At 36.4% G+C, this 19,114-nt stretch overlaps 1 protein-coding gene across 1 annotated transcript in view; it reads left to right on the top strand.

Moving 5' to 3' along the window:
* The window catches only part of LOC115918644 (polyamine-modulated factor 1-binding protein 1-like), a 44,448-nt gene extending 26,222 nt beyond the window's left edge, over window positions 1-18,226 (top strand). Inside the window, exons 4-7 of the mRNA XM_030985844.1 lie at window positions 1,196-1,873; window positions 3,860-3,874; window positions 6,956-7,132; window positions 12,022-18,226. Coding sequence (XP_030841704.1) covers window positions 1,196-1,873; window positions 3,860-3,874; window positions 6,956-7,132; window positions 12,022-13,584 — 2,433 coding nt within the window. The 3' untranslated portion in view covers window positions 13,585-18,226. The remainder of the gene's footprint in view (window positions 1-1,195; window positions 1,874-3,859; window positions 3,875-6,955; window positions 7,133-12,021) is intronic.
* Window positions 18,227-19,114: the final 888 nt, after the last annotated feature.

Raw genomic sequence — 19,114 nt, 5'->3', positions numbered from 1 at the left:
TCTCCGCATTCATATGACATTTCTGTTTTTGTTGTATTCTATTGTAAATGTTTCTCTTTAACTTGTACGCTATGTTACAAATAAAGCATCAATAATGCTTCTTTGAAAAAGAAAATCTTAGTGTTTGAGTCATCAACAAAAACCAAAAATAATAATTAAAATTATTATATGTGTATATATATATTGCCTTATCAATACATACAAGTAGATCAAATCCTGTTTTCCTTGTCGATGTAGATCTTTAAGTTCCTTGACATTACATTCGTCAAAATGCAATGGATTGAACTATATGTATCAGGAGATGTTAAGTCAGTAAAGGGCGGTATGACCTATTTAAGGTTAGTATGCACAGCTGTGTACTTTTAATGTGGTCAAGTCGCAAGGACATTGTATCATGCTTGCACCTATGTGCCTCTCCTTTCAAAGTACATAGGCCTGTCTTCATCAGCTCGAGATTGCAATTAGCGGGATATTTGGTCTAGATAGCCCAAGATATCTTGGGCTAGTTTGCCAAATATCCCGCTTTTTGTCCGTTGCGTCTGCACCAGCCCGAAGATTTCGCACTATGCGCGAACGCTGAGCAAAATATCTCGAGCTAATTTCTCGAGCTTGAGTTTCAAGTTTTGAGGTCGAGTTTTGAGCTGATGAAGACGCGATTTGTAACTGCGGGATTATTCCCCAAATCAGAAATAGCGGGCTATTTGGCAATCTCGAGCTGATGAGGAAATGCCTAATGAGAACTCACATTTGCTAAATCTTTGTGAATTGCTTTCCTTCATACAATACTGTATCCCACTTCATGCAGATGCAAAGACATGAAGCTTTCGGTATTGAAAGATATGAATCACAAATTTAATATGACATGCACTTTATCTGTCAAAAATGTACAATAGTCAGTAAGATAATAAAACAAGTTAACCAACAAACACATGTAAGATTTCTTTCCAGACTTTTAAAGCCCGTCTGTACTAGTTTGGCCTGGAGAGATAAGACCACCCAGCGTGGTCACTGACAGGTGGTTATCTCATCAACTCAGCTCACAATTAACAAAGGAAAAAGTGGATCATGGCTGACCAAGGGGCACCGCTTAGGCATTGTTTTCTGTATAGAGGGAGCAAGTAGCTACAAGTAGTACAATGGAGCTTCAATATAGCACTTCCATTTATTATTTCAATTCTTATTTCTCCCAATTCAGACAAAAGAAAAGAAGCTGATCAGACCCATTGCTGTCAGGTTTGCATCTCCAAACACGTCTCCCACGGAGACATACAAGCAGAGCTCCTCCCAGTCTCCTTCTCTATCGGACACCATGGCAACATACTCCCATCCCCCTGATATCCTGATGACCAACAACAATCATGGATTCTCGGCCGGGAAACACTTCGGGAAACCGCCCACCAAGACCATGTCTCTTCAGGACATCACGCCGATGCAGCAGCCGTACCGCATGAATGTGCACCACAACAACCATGGTACCACCAACGGCCACCACCACCACCAGTCGACGCTCCCACACAAGGGGGACGCCGCCCAGCGCTCCGCCCTGCACCAGAAACTCCAGCAGGCACAATCTCTGAACTTTCTCAACCGCGGTGGCTGGGCGAACATCCACCACGGCGGGACGGTCGTCCCCGGGAAGATCGGCAACGCAGGACGCCACCGCAGTCATAGTCATTCCATGTACCCGGGTGATGGACAGCGCCCTCTACAGGCCACGCATGGGCAGGATACCAAGCAGCACAGCCCCCATCCTCACCTGGCATCTCCGAGAACCAACGGGGAGGAACATGTCTACGCTCCAGTCTCGGTTTCGTCTGTACCTGAGGAATCTGATCTAGCAGAAGAGAACAGGATCCTGAGAAATAAAGTGCAGGTAAAGTTTTAACCATGTAGACAATGCCCACAATATCTTTACAAAGACTCATTATTTTGTAGAAGAACTTTTGGCTTGTATCATAAACTGTACATTATTGCAGAAATTCTTAATGCAGTCACACTATCATCATCACTTCAAGACATATTTACTTATTTCTTCATCAACTCCCCAATCTACTGTCAAGTCTCAAACAGATTTTAATTGAATGCAAGAACATAACTCAACATTAACCTTATCACAGGGGTCTGGATTGATATTTTAAGGTCTGTGTTCAAGTTTAAATATAGAAATTTGAGGGCTTTATGCACTTGTCCCCTGTTATTATTAAGTCATGCCTAAAAAGTTTGGAAACATTAAGAACTGGCATTCCCTTTTCCTTTTTTAAGAACCATACAATATAATATTAACCCTTGGAAGTATTAGGTATAAAAAGGGCAATTAAATCCACACTTTTCTTAGAAATATCCTTACATTTACTTTTTTAACAGTCATACCATCAGTCAATCATCACTTTTCACTTCTCTGAACCGATGTTAGACCATGTGTTCACTGCAGATAGCCCTTGAACAATAATACCTCTCACTGAAACCTTATATCCCACTCGATACAAATCACCATTATAAATACATCAGACCTTCAAACGCCATTATGCAATCCTTGGAACAATCAAATGATCCGTGCTCATCTGATTCGAGAGTCGGTAAGTCAGTCGATTATTTATAACGGTATGACTAATAGACTTGTATAGACTCACAGAGGACATGCTGAATGTCTCCAATGGCCTTTCGTGAAAGATCTTCAACTAAGACGGGCAGGAAACAGAGGCCCAAGACATTTGCAACCAAAGACAATTAAAGATTCATTTTTTGTTGACACTTGAGGAAAGCAAATTTACAGTCAGCAAGCATTAGTAGCCTCTACCCTCACTTCCTTTGGAAACTATATTCTTTGTATTATCTACAAGATTTCAACCATGTTACCAGTCCAGGATGAAAAGGTGAATTTGATAAATATTTTTGTGACTCAATCTCTTACGGTAGTATAATTTGTTTACGTCAATTTTCAGCGAGAAAAAAAAAAGACAGAAAGCATGAAAGAAACATAGCCAGTGTGATAATCAGTTCTTATTGTTAGGTTTCATCCCCGTTGTCAAAGAATTTTTGATAATCCAATCATGTACTTCGATCATTAAAGGTAAAGACCAGTAATGGTCATGCGATTGCATTGTGAAAGAAACGTTGTGGAATCGATCAGAAAAGGTTGATCATCTAGCATCTAGCATCTGCAAGGTTCTGGAATCATCAAAATGATAAGAAATTTGGCCCATTCTTCGTAAAGTTACAAGCACTATACACAGAAAGATGTATATGGGACTACCCTATCTCTCTCACACGACCATGAGAGAAATAAATTTACCAAATATATGAATTAGTAGGCGGTTTCCCGGCAAATTTTTTATCATCATGTATTAGTCAAAACATATTCTTTCACATGATTGGTAATGAGAGCTTCCATTTCATTTTTTGAAATTGGGGCGTTACCAATACTGGTCTTTACCTTTAAAGTGAACCGAAAATTCAGCCCTCTGCCAATTAAAAAAAAGGAGCTCTTATTAAACAACTGTTAACAACTATGTTGGCATCAACACATGTGCAATTATATCTGTGGATAATTTTTTTCATAGGTAGGATTAAAAACTCATTACGTTAACTGTACGTTTCCATAGAAACAACTTCACAGGCATCACTCAACATAAAAGCATTCATTATCCTAATTAACAGCCTACAGGAAGTAGACAACAAGTCAAAGCCATACAGTGTACATCCATTATCTTATTTTATAATTGGAATAGTGCATTTTATTTTGGCTTGTGTACTGGTACATCATAATTTCAATACTTGTATCTCATCTTTGCTTAAATGGAGATAGAATCATCATTCAACTAATAGAATTTTGTGTCTTCTGTTGTTGATTTCCTTATAGAGCAAGCATGATCAGGTTAGTTGTGTGATTTTTATTTCAATTTGTTGTGCTCTTGCCGTAATAATTCACCGCTTCACGATCACATTAAATTTGTATATTTTTCATCATTTGGACTGTTTTCACAGCTTCTGAGCATGCACATCACATACATACAGTGTACATGTACACAAGGGTGCTATGGTCACCTGCTATGTTACTACATGGCAAGCTCATCATTATAAGCCTGTTCAGAAATATAATCTGTGCACGAACAAAGAAAATTTTTCTTTTTGTGCCCGATTGAAAAATCAACGGTGGAAAATGTTGCTAAAATTAAGTGCTCATTAAGTTATTTTATGATAATTCTTTTAAACACTGGTGGCGTTTGAAAAGGGGAAGGATAACTCTTATACCTTTGTCACACCAACAAGACCTACACCAGGCCGACTACAGACCGAACAAACTAGCTGCAATGGCCAAGAATTTGTCTGTTTGGAGTCAGTTTTGAGTTGGTTTTGGTGGGGTGACTGATATTATGAAGCACCTCCATCACTCTGTTAGTGATCCTTCTGACATGTTAAAATGCACAAAATAGGACCTCTCTATTTTGAAAAGATTTGCATAGGTTTGTGGCCATTGTACCATGCTCTGTTTACATTATGGTATTATGAAGCACCTCTATCAATTTGTAAGTGATTCTTCTAAATGTTAAAATGCATAAATTAAGTAGGACATCTTTGTGTGTAAAAGGTTTGTGCATGTTTGGTGCCATTTTCCCTTGAGGTAACAAGAAACTGGTCTATTTACCATGTTCATATTCAAACAGTTTTTGATCAACTATCAAGTACTTGTAAAATTGGAATGTTCAATTGAATCTTCCATTTTATTGGAAATTAGTAACGGTATTCTTTTAATGACAAAATCAAATCGTAATTCTACCAAATGTTCATGATTGCCAATAAATAAACAAACAATTAAAAACTGCTGAACAGTTCTTGGAAAATATGTACAATAGCATAGCAATGAGCAAAGGAAGATACAGGACATAGTTTGTCCAAACTGAAACACAACACACTTGCTCGTATACAAAAATATGAAGATTTTATTTGTGTTGCTTCCATTTCTGCACAACTATTGTTTGCCAATTTTTTTTTTTTTTTTCATTTTCTCTCTCGCACATGGGGTACAGCGATTATTGGATTTTTTGCACATTTGTCTTGGAATGGTTTCTGCTGTTTGGTGCATTTTGAAAATTTATGATTTATGCCTTAGGAGCACCTTTTTTTCTGTGGTTTTTTAATTGTTTTGTTGTGCTGTGTATTGCTTACAAAATTTTGCAATGTCTTTGCATCAATTTTCTATCAATTTTCTATCATTTTATTTTTGAAATTCTATTTTGTTGTTGCAAGGCCATACAAGAATATACAACAAAAAAATTAAAAAAATTGTGCTATGAATTGTAGTTCAAAATGTGAATATTCACTGTTATCCTTTACTCTAAATGTGTCATGCAGCATCAAAAATTGCATTCTTAAAAGCAGGAAATGCGTTGAAAGAAAGAGAAGTGCCTCAAATATGTAATAAAAAGAGAATACATTGTACATCACAAATCAGATTTTACTGTTGGATGCTCAAATCTTTCAGCAAAAATTGCAAATTAATTTTGAAGATCAATAATGTATACATGTCTATTCACTGGCATTAACAATAAAATAAATACTCTCATAAATTACATGACCACATGGGCCTCAAAATTGTTATTGAAGACCTCCCCCCCCCCAAAAAAAACGAAAAAAACAACAACCAACAACCAAAATTTGAATATGTGGCAATGCATACTGGTACTGATCTAGACCTTAGAATTTGAAATCTGGATTCCTAGTAAAAAAAATAGTTATAGCCTGATTAAACTATACTTTTGGATAGCGATGATAAGACCTCAAGTGATAATTTTTAAATGTCAGAAAGTGGGGTCGCTAAGTATCAATCTGGAGGTTAATGATCATAGCATTTTTCATTTATCAACGCCCCATGGTGACATTTTGTATCATCATCATGATCATAATTAATGCTTGCCACATTGCTGCTGGCAGCTGTCAGCATTATCACCTCAAGTAACTCTGCTGTTCCTTCCCTACAAGACCCCACCGAGTTTGGCTCTCTGTCTCTCTGACTCGCGAAGCACTGCAGACCTATATCCTCTCTAATGTTTTGCCTATTTGTAGCTCGGGTGGTAGTGCGGGTGGTAGTGCAGTTGTTTCATACCTTGTGCAAAGTAAAAGAGGGGAGTGTCATAGCATTTTTGATGCACTGTTTGGTCTTTGGTACTTAGTTGTAGGCTGCAACTTGGTTTTGTGATCAGCAAAGAGGTATTTTAATTTTATTTGTGATTAATGTATTTATATTTTGTTTTGTTTCTATTCCACTTCTCTCCCGCTTTCTGTCTTTGTAAACATTTTCTCCCTTGTTTCCCCTCTTTCATTTCTTTGTGCCTCATCTTTATCTACCATCCTTCCTTTACCTGATAATCTTTCTTTTCTCTTCTCTGCATTCTCCTTCACATAAGCTGTCCTTTTCTCTGTGTCTGGCTGTTTTTCTGTCATTCTGCCATGTATCTATTATATATTCCCTCTCTGTCCCACCTTTTCTTTCTTTTCCTCTTTTGTATCCTTCTTTATCTTTGCCCTTTCTGTTTTTCTGCTTTCTCTCTCCCCCTCTCCCTCTCTCTTACTCTTCTTCTTTCCTGTCTGTATACTTATTTTGTGTTTGTTTTGTTTCTCTACCCCTCTATCCTCCCCTCTATCATCCCCTCTTTCTTCTCCTTCAATCTGTACATAAAAGTGTCGTGTTCGACTTCACTTGAATTCAAAGGTCGTAGTTCGATCCCCGATAAAGCACTAACGTCCTTTGGCAAGGCATAGATCTTCATTTGCCACACTCAAACCCAGGTGATGTAAATGGGTACCTGGCAGGAATTAATTCCTTGAAGTGCTAGAGCGCCGTAATAGCAGCACAGCTAAAGGCGGGGTAATAATCTCCAAGTTTGGAAGCACTTAGTGATTGTAATAAGCGCTATATAAAAACTGAGTATTATTGTTATTATCATTATCCTCCCAGGACATGAAGCACCAGCTGGTGACGATGAGGGACACGATGGAGGTCAACGAGCAGACCATCTTTCAGGTCCAGGATGAGAAACGGAGGGACTACGAGGGCCGCATCAATCGGCTCCAGACCCAGCTTCAGCAGGACAAGGAGTCTTCGCTCTCCCAGCAGAGGTCTCAACAACAAGAGGTAAGAGAAGGATTCTAGAACATGTGCTCCAAGGACAAATTGCTCGCTGGTAAATTCCCTACACTAGTACAGTCAAACCTGTCTATAGTGACCACCCAAGGGAAAAACAAAAAGTGGTCTTTGTAGACAGGTTCCTTTAGTACATGTTTCAATGAGAAACCATTTTCAAGGGAAACAAAAAATGTGGTCTTTGTAGACAGGCAGTCACTAAAGCAGGTTCGACTGTAATAACAATGGCTGTTTTTATAAAGTGTCTAGCTTTCATTAATTGACCAAAGCACTCACAGTATTATTAATACCTCAATCATTGGATCCAGTTACAAATATGAAATACAGTGCACACTATCCACTCCCCTAGGAAGCATTCTAGCCAGTAGTCTTTGTACAGGAGCTCACATACATCCCCTCACAGTGACGCTCGCATCCTATCAGGTACCTATTCAACACCCGGGTGGAGACAAACAGTGTAGATGAAATGCCTTTCCTAAAGACATACACTAAGTGCTACGCTGGGGCTCGAACCCTCAACCTTGACATTACCAGGGGAGTCTTTCACAAAGACTAAGATCGACTTAAGTTGGACTTAACTATGGCAGGCCATTCATGCCAGTGTTTGCTCTCACCATTTACCGGCAATGGTCTTTCAAGGGACGTACAAATCATGGTCACACATCTATTTAATTCATCTTATTTGTTATCTAAAGATAATAATTGAGAGACCAATGGTGAGAGCAACCAGTGGCACGAATGGCCTGTCATATTTAAGTCTAACTTAAAGTCGATCTTAGGATTTGTGAAACACTCCCCAGTTACGTGATTAAACCACCCATAACTACCACAGCACTGTCTGAATCCCCACCATTAACCCTGGACCCAGAGCTAAACTAAACCCTAAACCTAACATCAAACCCAATCATGACTTTAGGCCTAACCCTTAACATGTATCTTCGACTGTGTAAAGCATGGAGAAACTTTTGCTGGAGCATTTATTGTATCACTGACAAAACTCTGAAACCACAGTCACAGAGACTTGGCTGTTCATATCGATGCATTTAGTGATAAGCTTGCGTAATTTCTCATTAGGAACTCTATGACCCCTTTCCTTATTGGTTATTAAACCCAATTTCCATCGAAATTGGATTATTTAATATTTGCCGTAAGTTGTCACCTCACGTGTATGTTTAGAAGGTTCCGTAGCCTGTCAGGGCTAATAGAGTTAGAAGGAATATTCTAGTCATACTTTGCCCATAGGGCAGGTCCAAGCTATTGTCCCCTCTGGGGGTCAAATTTCATCTTTATATATATTTAATAAACTATACCTCATTTTAAAGCTGAAACTATGAATTTTATGAATCTGATAAAAAAAATTAAAAATTATCAAAATACGAAGAGTGCCAAGGTCACGACCTTCGATTTTTATTAATTAGCGTGACGTACGGGACATTACAATTTTATTTTTGTATCTCGTTTGAATTATTTGTTTAAAATTAAATATCTCAGGAATTGTAGACCATCGTGCTAGAAAATAGGAAAAAAATATAAAAACTTTCAAAATTAATTAATTATGCAAATGAGGTAGGTTCCAAAGTGTGATGTCCCGTACGTCACAATTTGATCATAATTTGTTTAATTTTAATTATGAAAATAATTTTTTTTTTAAAGATATTCTAGGAAGTTCTAATTTAGATGAATACCTAACAAAAAATAGATTTAACAAAAATTACAAAAATTCTGTGTTGATTACATAATCAAATTAAGAAATGTGACGTACGGGACAAGTGTGTGACGTACGGGACAACCCCATATAAAACCAATGCAAGGTGTGAAAAAAGAAATGACCAAAAGGAGAATATATACTGTGTTAGGAAACTTGTTGTATACAGGGATATATGAACATTCCAACTGAGTCCCTTCTAGGAATTTACTTGTTTGTACTGAATTTGATGTAATTAGTCTTCAAGCCAGACCCCTGGTATTGTCAACTTTGGTATTTTGCCAGTTGATGTCCCCAACATAGGCAGAATGCTAAATATTTAAATCATAATAGTGTACTAGTTCCTGGAATGAGTCTAATGAAATTATATGGTAGTAGATGCACCAGAAGCTGGCTTTTACAATTCATAGATGCTGCAGGTAAGAATCTTACCACATGTACAGATCTTCATGTGAGGTTTTTTTGATATTCTATTTAAATGTCATATGATGGTAAAGGATTACAGCATACACTATTACACTGTACATGTTATGGAGCCAGCTTGGGAATTTTGATCTCCTAAAAACTAAATCATAACTTTTAAGGAAGGATCATAGCCTTTTTGAGTATTTCACACTCTCACCCATTTAAGATTTTTATCACTTTTACACCCATGCAATTTTGTTGATTTTGCTTTAATCTTTTGAATTGTGGAAAAGGTCACACAAACCTTTAGGGTTTTAATTTCTTATATCTGGTGGTGTTAATAAGATGTCTTTAATCAATACAAATACATTCAAGATCTATATTTTTGTATCCATCTTTCACAAACATGTAGGCTACATTAATGTACATCAAAATTCTTGAATATATGACAGCAACATATACATGTTCTAATCTGTGATAAAAGGATTTAAAAAAGACAATATGTTCAGCATTATCTTTTAATTCCTTCAAAATTCTATGATTTTACTATCAAGTAATTCAAACAAGCTATGAAGAAAAGACTTCATATTTTTAATGTATCTTTGTTCACAAACATTTCAGAGCATAAGAAATGTTCTTTGACAAAATATGATGTGCCGAGTGTGCCCCTGCGTTTCAAACAAGTTTAAATAAAAGTTTCAAGTTCAAGTTCATCTTCTTCATTAATTATTATTTAAAAACATTTTGCAATGTTAAATGAAATGGATAAAAGAAATGAGAAAAGAAGCATGACTGCACATGATAAATGGGTAAATGGAATAAAAAAGGTAATATAGTGTGTATGAATATATTAAATCAATTTGTTTTATTTGTTAAATTAATATTTGTATTGATTTACCCCATAAATTAACACAGAGGATATTAAGTGATGGTCAGAGGATCTAATTGGGTTCTAAAACATTCTAAATGTCACTGATTTAAGTTAAAATTGTTCACATTTAACAAATTTTGACGAAAATTCTTCATTTCAATGCATTTTCCCATAGGGAAAAGTTGCCCCGTACGTCACGTGTCCCGTACGTCACATACACACATTTATGTTTTGGTATATTACATAACAACGAAAGGTCAGAAAAATATGGTAATAGTTGTGATTAATGCTTGATTCCATAATGAATTAAGATATCATTACCATAAATCTCATAACTTATTAAATTCAGAGAACTTTTATGATGAACTTATTTTTGAAAAAGTCAGAAATTCTCTGGTCCCGTACGTCACGCAGCACATTAATTACATTAAAAATTAATTTATGAATTGGTCAGAACTAAAGCTTTCCACAAATGAACTAGCCCATAATAGCCACAGACTCATACCAAAAGATAGCCATATAAATAATGTCATCCATTGTTATTTCTAGTTTAAAGTCTCTGAATGTCCCGTACGTCACAAAGCAAATAGCTTGGACCTGCCCCATAGATGAACTCTTTTTGGTGCTTCTTTTCGGGTATAACTATAGGTATTCTAAATAGCCCAACATTTTTGTGTCTTGATGGTATCTAATATCTTTCATTTAAAAGAACGGACTGTCTCGCTTCTTGAAGTTGAAAAAATGGTTCATGAATTGTGAAATAAGTCATGAATATGGTCTATTAAATCACTGGTATTGGAAGCTTTTCTCATGAAATTCTAACTTTTGATCAAATTCGAATTTGTATAGCCCTGAATTACCTTTTGTTATCATAAACCTAGAAGATTCTACATGTATCTGACCCATTGAAAGGCATTTTCTAACGTTTTAAATACAAGGGATTGTTGACTTTGTTGACAAGTTTTCTGTCAAAAAATAAGGCTAAAAAATATCTTTCAGCTCCATTTCAAGATGATACTTTAAAAAAAAATGTTATAAAGAAAGGTTAGACTAAAAATATATATACCGGTGTACTCCCTTCATATCAAACCCAAATGTATTAACGTTTCATACGCAGTGTTCTCCCAGATAGTGCTCACATATTAACCTGTTGACTACCAAACTCCTGTATTCCCCTATGCTTCATACACTAACCACCGACTCCCCACAGGCAATGGTTTAACCGCTTTTCATGATGACAATTCATTAATCACCTCATACATTGCATGCTTTCTCAGAGCTTGTGAGGTGACACGTGGGCTCATAATTAGCTGTAATAGCTTCCTGCTCCTGTAAGGAAGCAAGGATAGGTGGATAGAGAATTGCATAAGGTTGGGACATGGGCAGGAAATAGCATTAATGCTCTAATTACGGTCACAGAGGTTAGAGACCTGTAGTGTCATATCGCTTATGACCTGAAATGCCTGAGGACTTAATTGAAAATGTCAGAGTGTTTTAAAATGATATAGTATTTGAATGATGGTGTCAGGTAATTATACATGTATTTTATTGACTTTAAGGGTACTATTCCTTTTATTCATCAATCAAGTAGATATACATACACTGTATATTAACAAATTGAAGGCAAAATGATCTTTTAAGGCACTAAATGTTACTTCTTATTTTGCTTTAAAATTCCCAATATGTTATGAAATTCATTAAACATTTCAGAACTATTATGAATACTCAGGCTAATGTCCTTCTGCTAGGCATGTAATGACTTATTTGAATTTTGAATGAATATCACTTCTTATTATTGTTGGACTGCAACATGTTCTGATTTAATGACATATTCTAGATTCATTTTGAGTGATGAAACGAAAATATTAATTTTCTTATTCTATTTGATATACTCTACAGATTTACCGGCTAGAGCAGGACAGGAAACAGGTGAAGCAGCGACTTGAAGGCCTGCAGAAGGAGCTATCAAGACTCAAAGACAATGGCAAGAAGGTGGACGAACAACAGTCAGTATTAGCTGAAAGCCAGCAAGAAATCACCAACAAACGATACGAGATCAAGCGTCTCGAGGAAGGTGTGAAGCGCTCCAAAGAAGAACTCCAATACGAGAAGGAGAACGTGAAGAGATTGCAAATCGAGTTGGATAAGACAAGGTTGCAAGTGACAAAGAGGACCAATGGTAGCCAGCAGCAGTTGTTGAGTAAGAAGGAAGCAGAGTTGTCACAGGTGAAGGCTGATGTCAAGAAAACAATGGACCAAAGAGACAGCTTGATGCTGAGGGTGAAGAATCAGGGAGATGAGATTGATAGGTTGGGGGCGCTTGTCAAAACTAGAGAGCAGGAACTTGCCCAGGAGAGATGCGAGGTGGCGTATTTGAAAGAGGTCAATGAGAGGTTGACCTCTGCGCTCAAAGAGAAGGAAGAGAAAGTTGAAAAAACAAAAGTAAGCAAGGAGGGGAGTGCTCCCAATTCTAAAAAAGTGGATGTGATTCAGCTAGAGCTTGGTAGGACAGTGGAAAAATTGCAGCAGCTGCAGACCGAGAAAGACATGGAGTCTACTCGGCTGCAGAAGAGAATCTCAGAGAAAGATGCAGACATAAAGAGACTTCAGGGGAGGTTACGAGAGCGCGGGAAGGGGAGTGAGCGTAACGGTGTTGATCAAAAGACTAACCCTGCCCAGAGACGCCTCGAGCAGGATAGATTAGAATTGCAGGCAAAGTTAGCGAAGCGAGAGCAGGAGCTCAAACAAGCGAGGCAACAAGTATTGATGCTGCAGACACAGGAGCGTAACACCGGTCCGGCACTCTCGAACTCTATCCTTCAAAAGAAGGAAGCGGAGCTGAAAGCCTGCCAGGAGAAACTCCACCAACGACATGCAGAGATCACCTACATCAGGGAAAAACTTGGTGAGCGTGATGCAGAAACGACCGCCTTGAAAGTGAAACTCGACAGGGTGCATAGACAAATCCCTGAGAATGGACGAAGGTCAGGCTCCTTGGACCGGGAACTGTCTGGGACACGAGCAGCCAAACAGCAGCTTGAATCGCACGTCAAGTCCCTGAAGGAAGAGAACGCCCGTCTCAAGGACAAACTAAGTCGGGTGGCTGTTGGGGTGAGGACACTCTCCGAGAGCCATCTGAACCTTGCAAAGCTATCCATGGTGCCCTCGGTGCCGGACAAACCAAAGTTTGAGCGTACCGACCCCAAGGTCATAGGTCAACTCCAGAAAGAGGTCACTAACCTCAAGCAGGAGATATCGTGTTTGAATGAAGACAAGGAGAAGCAAACTGCAGAGTTTCGCCAGGAGCATGGCATCTGGCAGGAGGAGAAGCACCGGGTCATCGCCTACCAGAAGCAGCTCCAGCTCAACTATGTGCAGATGTGTCAGAAGAATAAGAAGCTGGAACAAGAGGTCCAGCAACTGACCAAAGAATTAGACAATGAAGAAGTCATACAGTGTTGATGATAAACTCTTTCAGTCTTGGCAGGGGTCACTATGTAGACTGTCATTGACCTATACCCAGTACATGCCTCCAACTAGATGATTTGTTGACTGTTCAAAGGTCACATGTTTATGAACTTAATTTTCTCTACAGGGATCATTTCATAGAGAGTCGTCATTCAATGAGGTTACCAAGACATGCCTGTAGAAAAATATTGATGCTTGTTGAAATGTCTAATGTATGATATCAGAAAAATAAGATAAAACAGAATTGCGAAAGTTTGAAATAAGAAGGTTATGAATGTTTGAAATATAGAAATACTAAGTCTATGCGAATCTCAAATTGGCAGTTCAATCTGTGGATTGTGGCATAGGATGTGGATAACTTGTCCCTTCGCTGCATACAAAATTACCATTTAATCTTCTTGTAGGTGCCCTCTCCCTTGAGGCACTACTCAAAATATACTTTGGATAGCATAAAGTATAGTCCTCTAAAGAGAATTATAGACCCTCCTGAGCCGTACACTTTTAGAACAATTGAAATTCTAGTATTTTTTGTGTTTGAGCAAATGGAAAGTGGTGTAGCACTTCGTCACGATGACTTTTTGGATACAGCCAATTTGAAGAGCCCATATGTATAGAGATTACAACTTTTAAAATTCATAACTTTCTTATCTCACGTCACATTTAATTCAAAATTTTATCAGTCTGCTTTCTTTTAGAGGTAGTTGTCTACTAACGTTGGATTTCCCTTTAAAAGCAGGTTCCTTTAGTGGGCCAAAGTAGTGGGGGAAAAGGTGATGTTTGGAGGCAGGTAGTTGCTGGAGCGGTTTGACTGTGGATCTACCCATGGCAAGTCGACTGACCTGCTTCGATAGCACAGGTTTACTGGTTTGGATATTTTCTTCTAAAAAATAAAATTGTGGATTTTTTTTGTACACTGCCAAGAATGAGGTCATGATTTTGGGACCACATTACGGTTGATTTAGCCTTCAAGAAAGTCACTGCCACATACATGTATAATGTACAGCCTCATTTAAGATGCATATTTTGAGATATTTGTTTTATGCTCAAGCTGTGCATAATGACATGACAGCTACTGAAATTAAGTATGTTAAAAATACAGTTAAATACAATACCTAGTGATGCAGGCATAACTATTATTGGGAAAAAAATTCTCACATATGTGTACTCATTATTACTAGCGATATCTGAAATGTTGGAATCTCAGTTTCAAAATTTCAAAATGAAATAGATTTATGCAAGTTTCGGGTAACAAGTCTTCATGAAGTTCATAGTAAAGATTTACAAATGCAACTCATTTAACTAAACAAACAACTGCAAGAACTTTATGTATAAAGTATCATATGTATGCAAACTCTAGTTCAGTATAACTCAAAATATTTTCAAAACACAGATTTTTATAAAGTTAGAGTTTATATTGCACTGACATATTTTTCCATAGTAGTTTATTGGTGATGCAAATCATATGGGTATCTAATATTAGTCTTCCACGACAACTCAATTTTTTTTGGGGTAGGCTGATAACAATTGTGAAATTATACTATGTGCACTCTATAATGTGCACTCTGAAATCATAATGCCATACATTTATAATGACGCTAGTCTCAATAGTAACGGAAGAGAATTGATGATTACTGCTTAATGGCGTTAACATGATGTTTTGTGAGCTTCATCTTGAAATCAAGATTGTAAAATTTGATGGACAATTCTAAACAGGCAGGGTATTCTACTGACATCACTTCAGATTTATGTCCAAATTTGTATACAGCCATGCATCAACAACTGCCTGACGTGCCATGATAATGCTTGGGTACAGGAACCGGAAATCACTCTATGTATGCCTTTACCGAAAGATGGCGCTATTGAAAACTAATTACAACAATGGAAGCAATGTCTGTAAAATACCCTACCTGTAATATTAAAGAACCATTTGAAAATGATATAATTTTAACAATGATCTTCTGTACCTATGATATGATAAGTTTTTATTTTTTATCAATAAGTAGTTAAATGTATCATTGTTTCATACCTCATCATCACAGTTTAGATGGTCAAGTATTTGGTAGCATGTGGCATTCAGAAATGGAACTCAGTAAATAGTATCTACCGGTATATATGTTTTGCATTTTTAGCCATGTTACTTCAAATATGTGGACTGGTTAAAAAGACCATAATTTGCTGAGACTCAGAAAGGGCTATGTAAATTACTATATATGTAGTGTCAATTTATTTTGTTGATGAGCGTGATAAGATGGTTTGATGGATATAGAAAAAGGGTATTATTTTTTTTAAAGATATATAATAATGGTGCTCATGTAGGTGAACAAGATGTTCTTTTTTTATATTTTCATCAGCAATGAAATGGCCAATTTGCTGTTGAATGATGGAAATGATGGGATATTGTGATTGGTATATTTTGAAAATGAACACACTTGGCGATACTAAGATGTGCTGGAATGCAGGATAAAGTGTACAGCTTCCTTTTAGTTGCTATTCATATTGATACTGTTTTTATCTTTTCTTACCATTTAAAAGAAAAAGATTTAATTTCTGTCCTTTATTCTCTTTTCCTTATTCAGTGTAAAGACATTTATGTTATATTTCCTTGTTCCTCTTTCTCCTTCTCCTTGTACACATATGCCATACTTTATTTATGTTTCTTTCTTTGCACCTCTCTTCCTCTCGCTTCTTATCCTCTCTCTCCTCTTTTCTTCCTCCCCTCTCTTTCACGCTCGTCCTCTGTTTCTTTCTCTCATTAACTCCCCCCCCCCCTCTTGCTTCTAACTCCCTTGCTTTTTCCTTTATGGGTATTTTATATACATGTATTTCATAAATATTTACAAGACATGTACATATATCCTCTTATGTTATATATTCTTGTATATATGTATTCAAAGTTTATTTCATGTGCAAGGCACATGGGCACGTATTCTTCTCTTTCTGTTGCACCTGGTTTTACGACTTAAGATACGGTGAACAAATATATAACAAAGATCTCAGTCTAACTTCCTTAAAAAAACACTTTCAGAACAAGATTTACATATAGGGCCAAATTGATCGCATATTGTTCTTCAAATTGGCAACAGTGGTACTTTTTTTTTATTGCTACATTGTTCAAATGACATGTGATATCTCTGACAACAATACACACGTGGGAAAACGTAGAAAAGTTGAAAAACCTGCAAATTTTGATAGAAAAACAATGATTTTGAATCTTTCAACATGTTCCCCATTTAAGGATTTTAAAGCAAAGCTGATTTTACTTTTTGAAATTTTTTGTGCAGAAATCTTTGCCATTTCTACTCAAGGCATAATTGTTTAGGCTCTGAATCAAAAGTTATTGATCCAAACTACAAAATGAATGATCGTCGCAAAAGGGTTGTTTAACTCACTTTTAGACCAAGCTTGAACCCCCTCATTGGGGTTATAGATAGAGTACAAATCCTTCTATGTTCTTCCATTTTCTCCCGTTTCCCTCAAACACCCTATGAGTATTCAGTCTTGTTTCACCAGAGAATTGTTTGCTTTATTTCAGAAGCGAATTGTTATTATTCCAGAATGTACATAACAAGAAATGGCAGGCTTTTATGGCTAAAAGTCGGAGAATGAATCTTTTTTTATCGTTCTATTACCTTTGTTGTATGATATGTATGAAAGAGATGTACTATATTTAATTTGCTAGCAACATGTAGCAATAATAAGGGGCTTCGCAACCTTAGCATTTGAAGTGAGGCAGGAAATGTAGTTCATGATATCACAAAGGAATAGATTGATTGTTGACACATCTTTCTCATCCTCAATGAAGAAAAAAAGAAGCAAAATGGGCAAAGTTTTTGTCCTCTTTCTTTGTGTTTATATGATTATCCCTTCCAATGTAATTACCATGAATTTGTCTCCATTTTTTAGGACATTTTTAAAAATTCCTTTTCTTTTAATGGAACCATCTAATCAAGATATCTGATTTATTGTTAATAGCATAATTTATGGAAATGGGAAGAATGAATCAAATCATAAAGCAATACAATTTATTTTAAAAGGAAATGGGAGTAGATTTTAACTCTGAATGTTCATTTTATAAATTGTTTTCCTTCACTATGTCAATTGCGTATGTAGGATAGTTTGAATATTCTGTGTTTTTTAATTTTTATATAAGAATGGTAGGGGATGTCCCCAAATACATGTAAATTTCATGTAGTATTTAAGCCTAGTCTCTCAATCAAATTCAGGTATGCAATGACTAGTCTCTCATTGCTTTTGTTGTTTTTACTTTGTTGAAAGTACACAGTTCTTTATTCCTTATTTATTGTTTATTGAAATATTTTGAGCCTGATATTTGGTATTATGTTCATTCCCAATACTGCCCCTAGGCTTTTCACATATTTTGATACAATTTTAGTTTTCATCCGCACCACTCTTTGTATTATTATCTTCTGTACACGATTTAAAATAGTGTTCAAAATGTTCTTAAAACTACTATTTTCCCTCCCAAAGTACAGCCTCCTATTTATCATTGCATTATGTCAAGTAGTTTCTATCACATCTGAAAACAAGTTGTTGACCGTGACCGGTTTATGTTTTCTAAACTCTGATCTCTGCCATCCATGTTTCAATTAAATCTTTGAAACAATTATACTTCAAAGAGCCTCGTCTGTTGTGACTTTTCTTTCTGTGATTTGATTTGCTGTAGATTTATATTTGAAAGGTAAAGTGTTGAGTAAAGGAAGCTAAGGTAATTGTGTTATGTACTTGCTCACAAAAGCATCACAGATATTTAAGCAATACCAACCAAAATTTGAGGGTGTGAGAAAATGTTGTGAGAGAACTTTCGAAAGACTAGTTTCTATTAAAGCAAGGTGGTACCATTTATAACTAGCCAATGAACATTTGGGAGGGAGGGGGGCAGAGGGCACATGTCTGTGCAAGTCAAAAGAAAATTATTCTATTACATTTGCTTCAAAAGGAAGGCATCCAATCCTGTGTCGACAAGACATTCAGAAAAAAATGATTACACTCCTTACACTTTAATGTCAACCATTAAATCTATTGAAATCCTTATTGTAATAATGAATACAAAACATTGGTAAACATAACATAATTTTACAATAACATCTTTAATTATTAATGTATACCTGGAAGATATGATTATATTTACAATGCAAAAAATACATTCCTTTTCAAGAAAACTAAGTATAACATGAAGAAGTTAAATCACACACATGTCCACATTACTGAAGGTAAAGGTATTAGAATAGCCTACATTTAGCCTACATTTATTTACTCTGAAAGTCGTTTTCACCAACACAAATTTTGTTATCATGATTATTAACACTAGTACTCTAAACAAAGCCTTGCAAGATTCATAGAATAAATAATTTTTTTCTTCCAGGCTGAAAAAATTACTTGATCACTTTATTATTTTGGTTTGTTGAACAAAATTTGTATCTGCTTTGAATCGTTCTTGAAAGATTTCTCAATCACAATTTTACATTAACTTCTACAAAACACATTGATTCTTCGTGATCTTTCT

Source organism: Strongylocentrotus purpuratus, unplaced genomic scaffold (genome assembly GCF_000002235.5).
Source record: "Strongylocentrotus purpuratus isolate Spur 01 unplaced genomic scaffold, Spur_5.0 spur5_scaffold_15, whole genome shotgun sequence".
NCBI classification, from domain to species: Eukaryota; Metazoa; Echinodermata; class Echinoidea; order Camarodonta; family Strongylocentrotidae; genus Strongylocentrotus; species Strongylocentrotus purpuratus.
The sequence above is the reverse complement of the archived record's forward strand: the minus strand, read 5'-3'. Positions and strand labels throughout refer to the sequence as shown.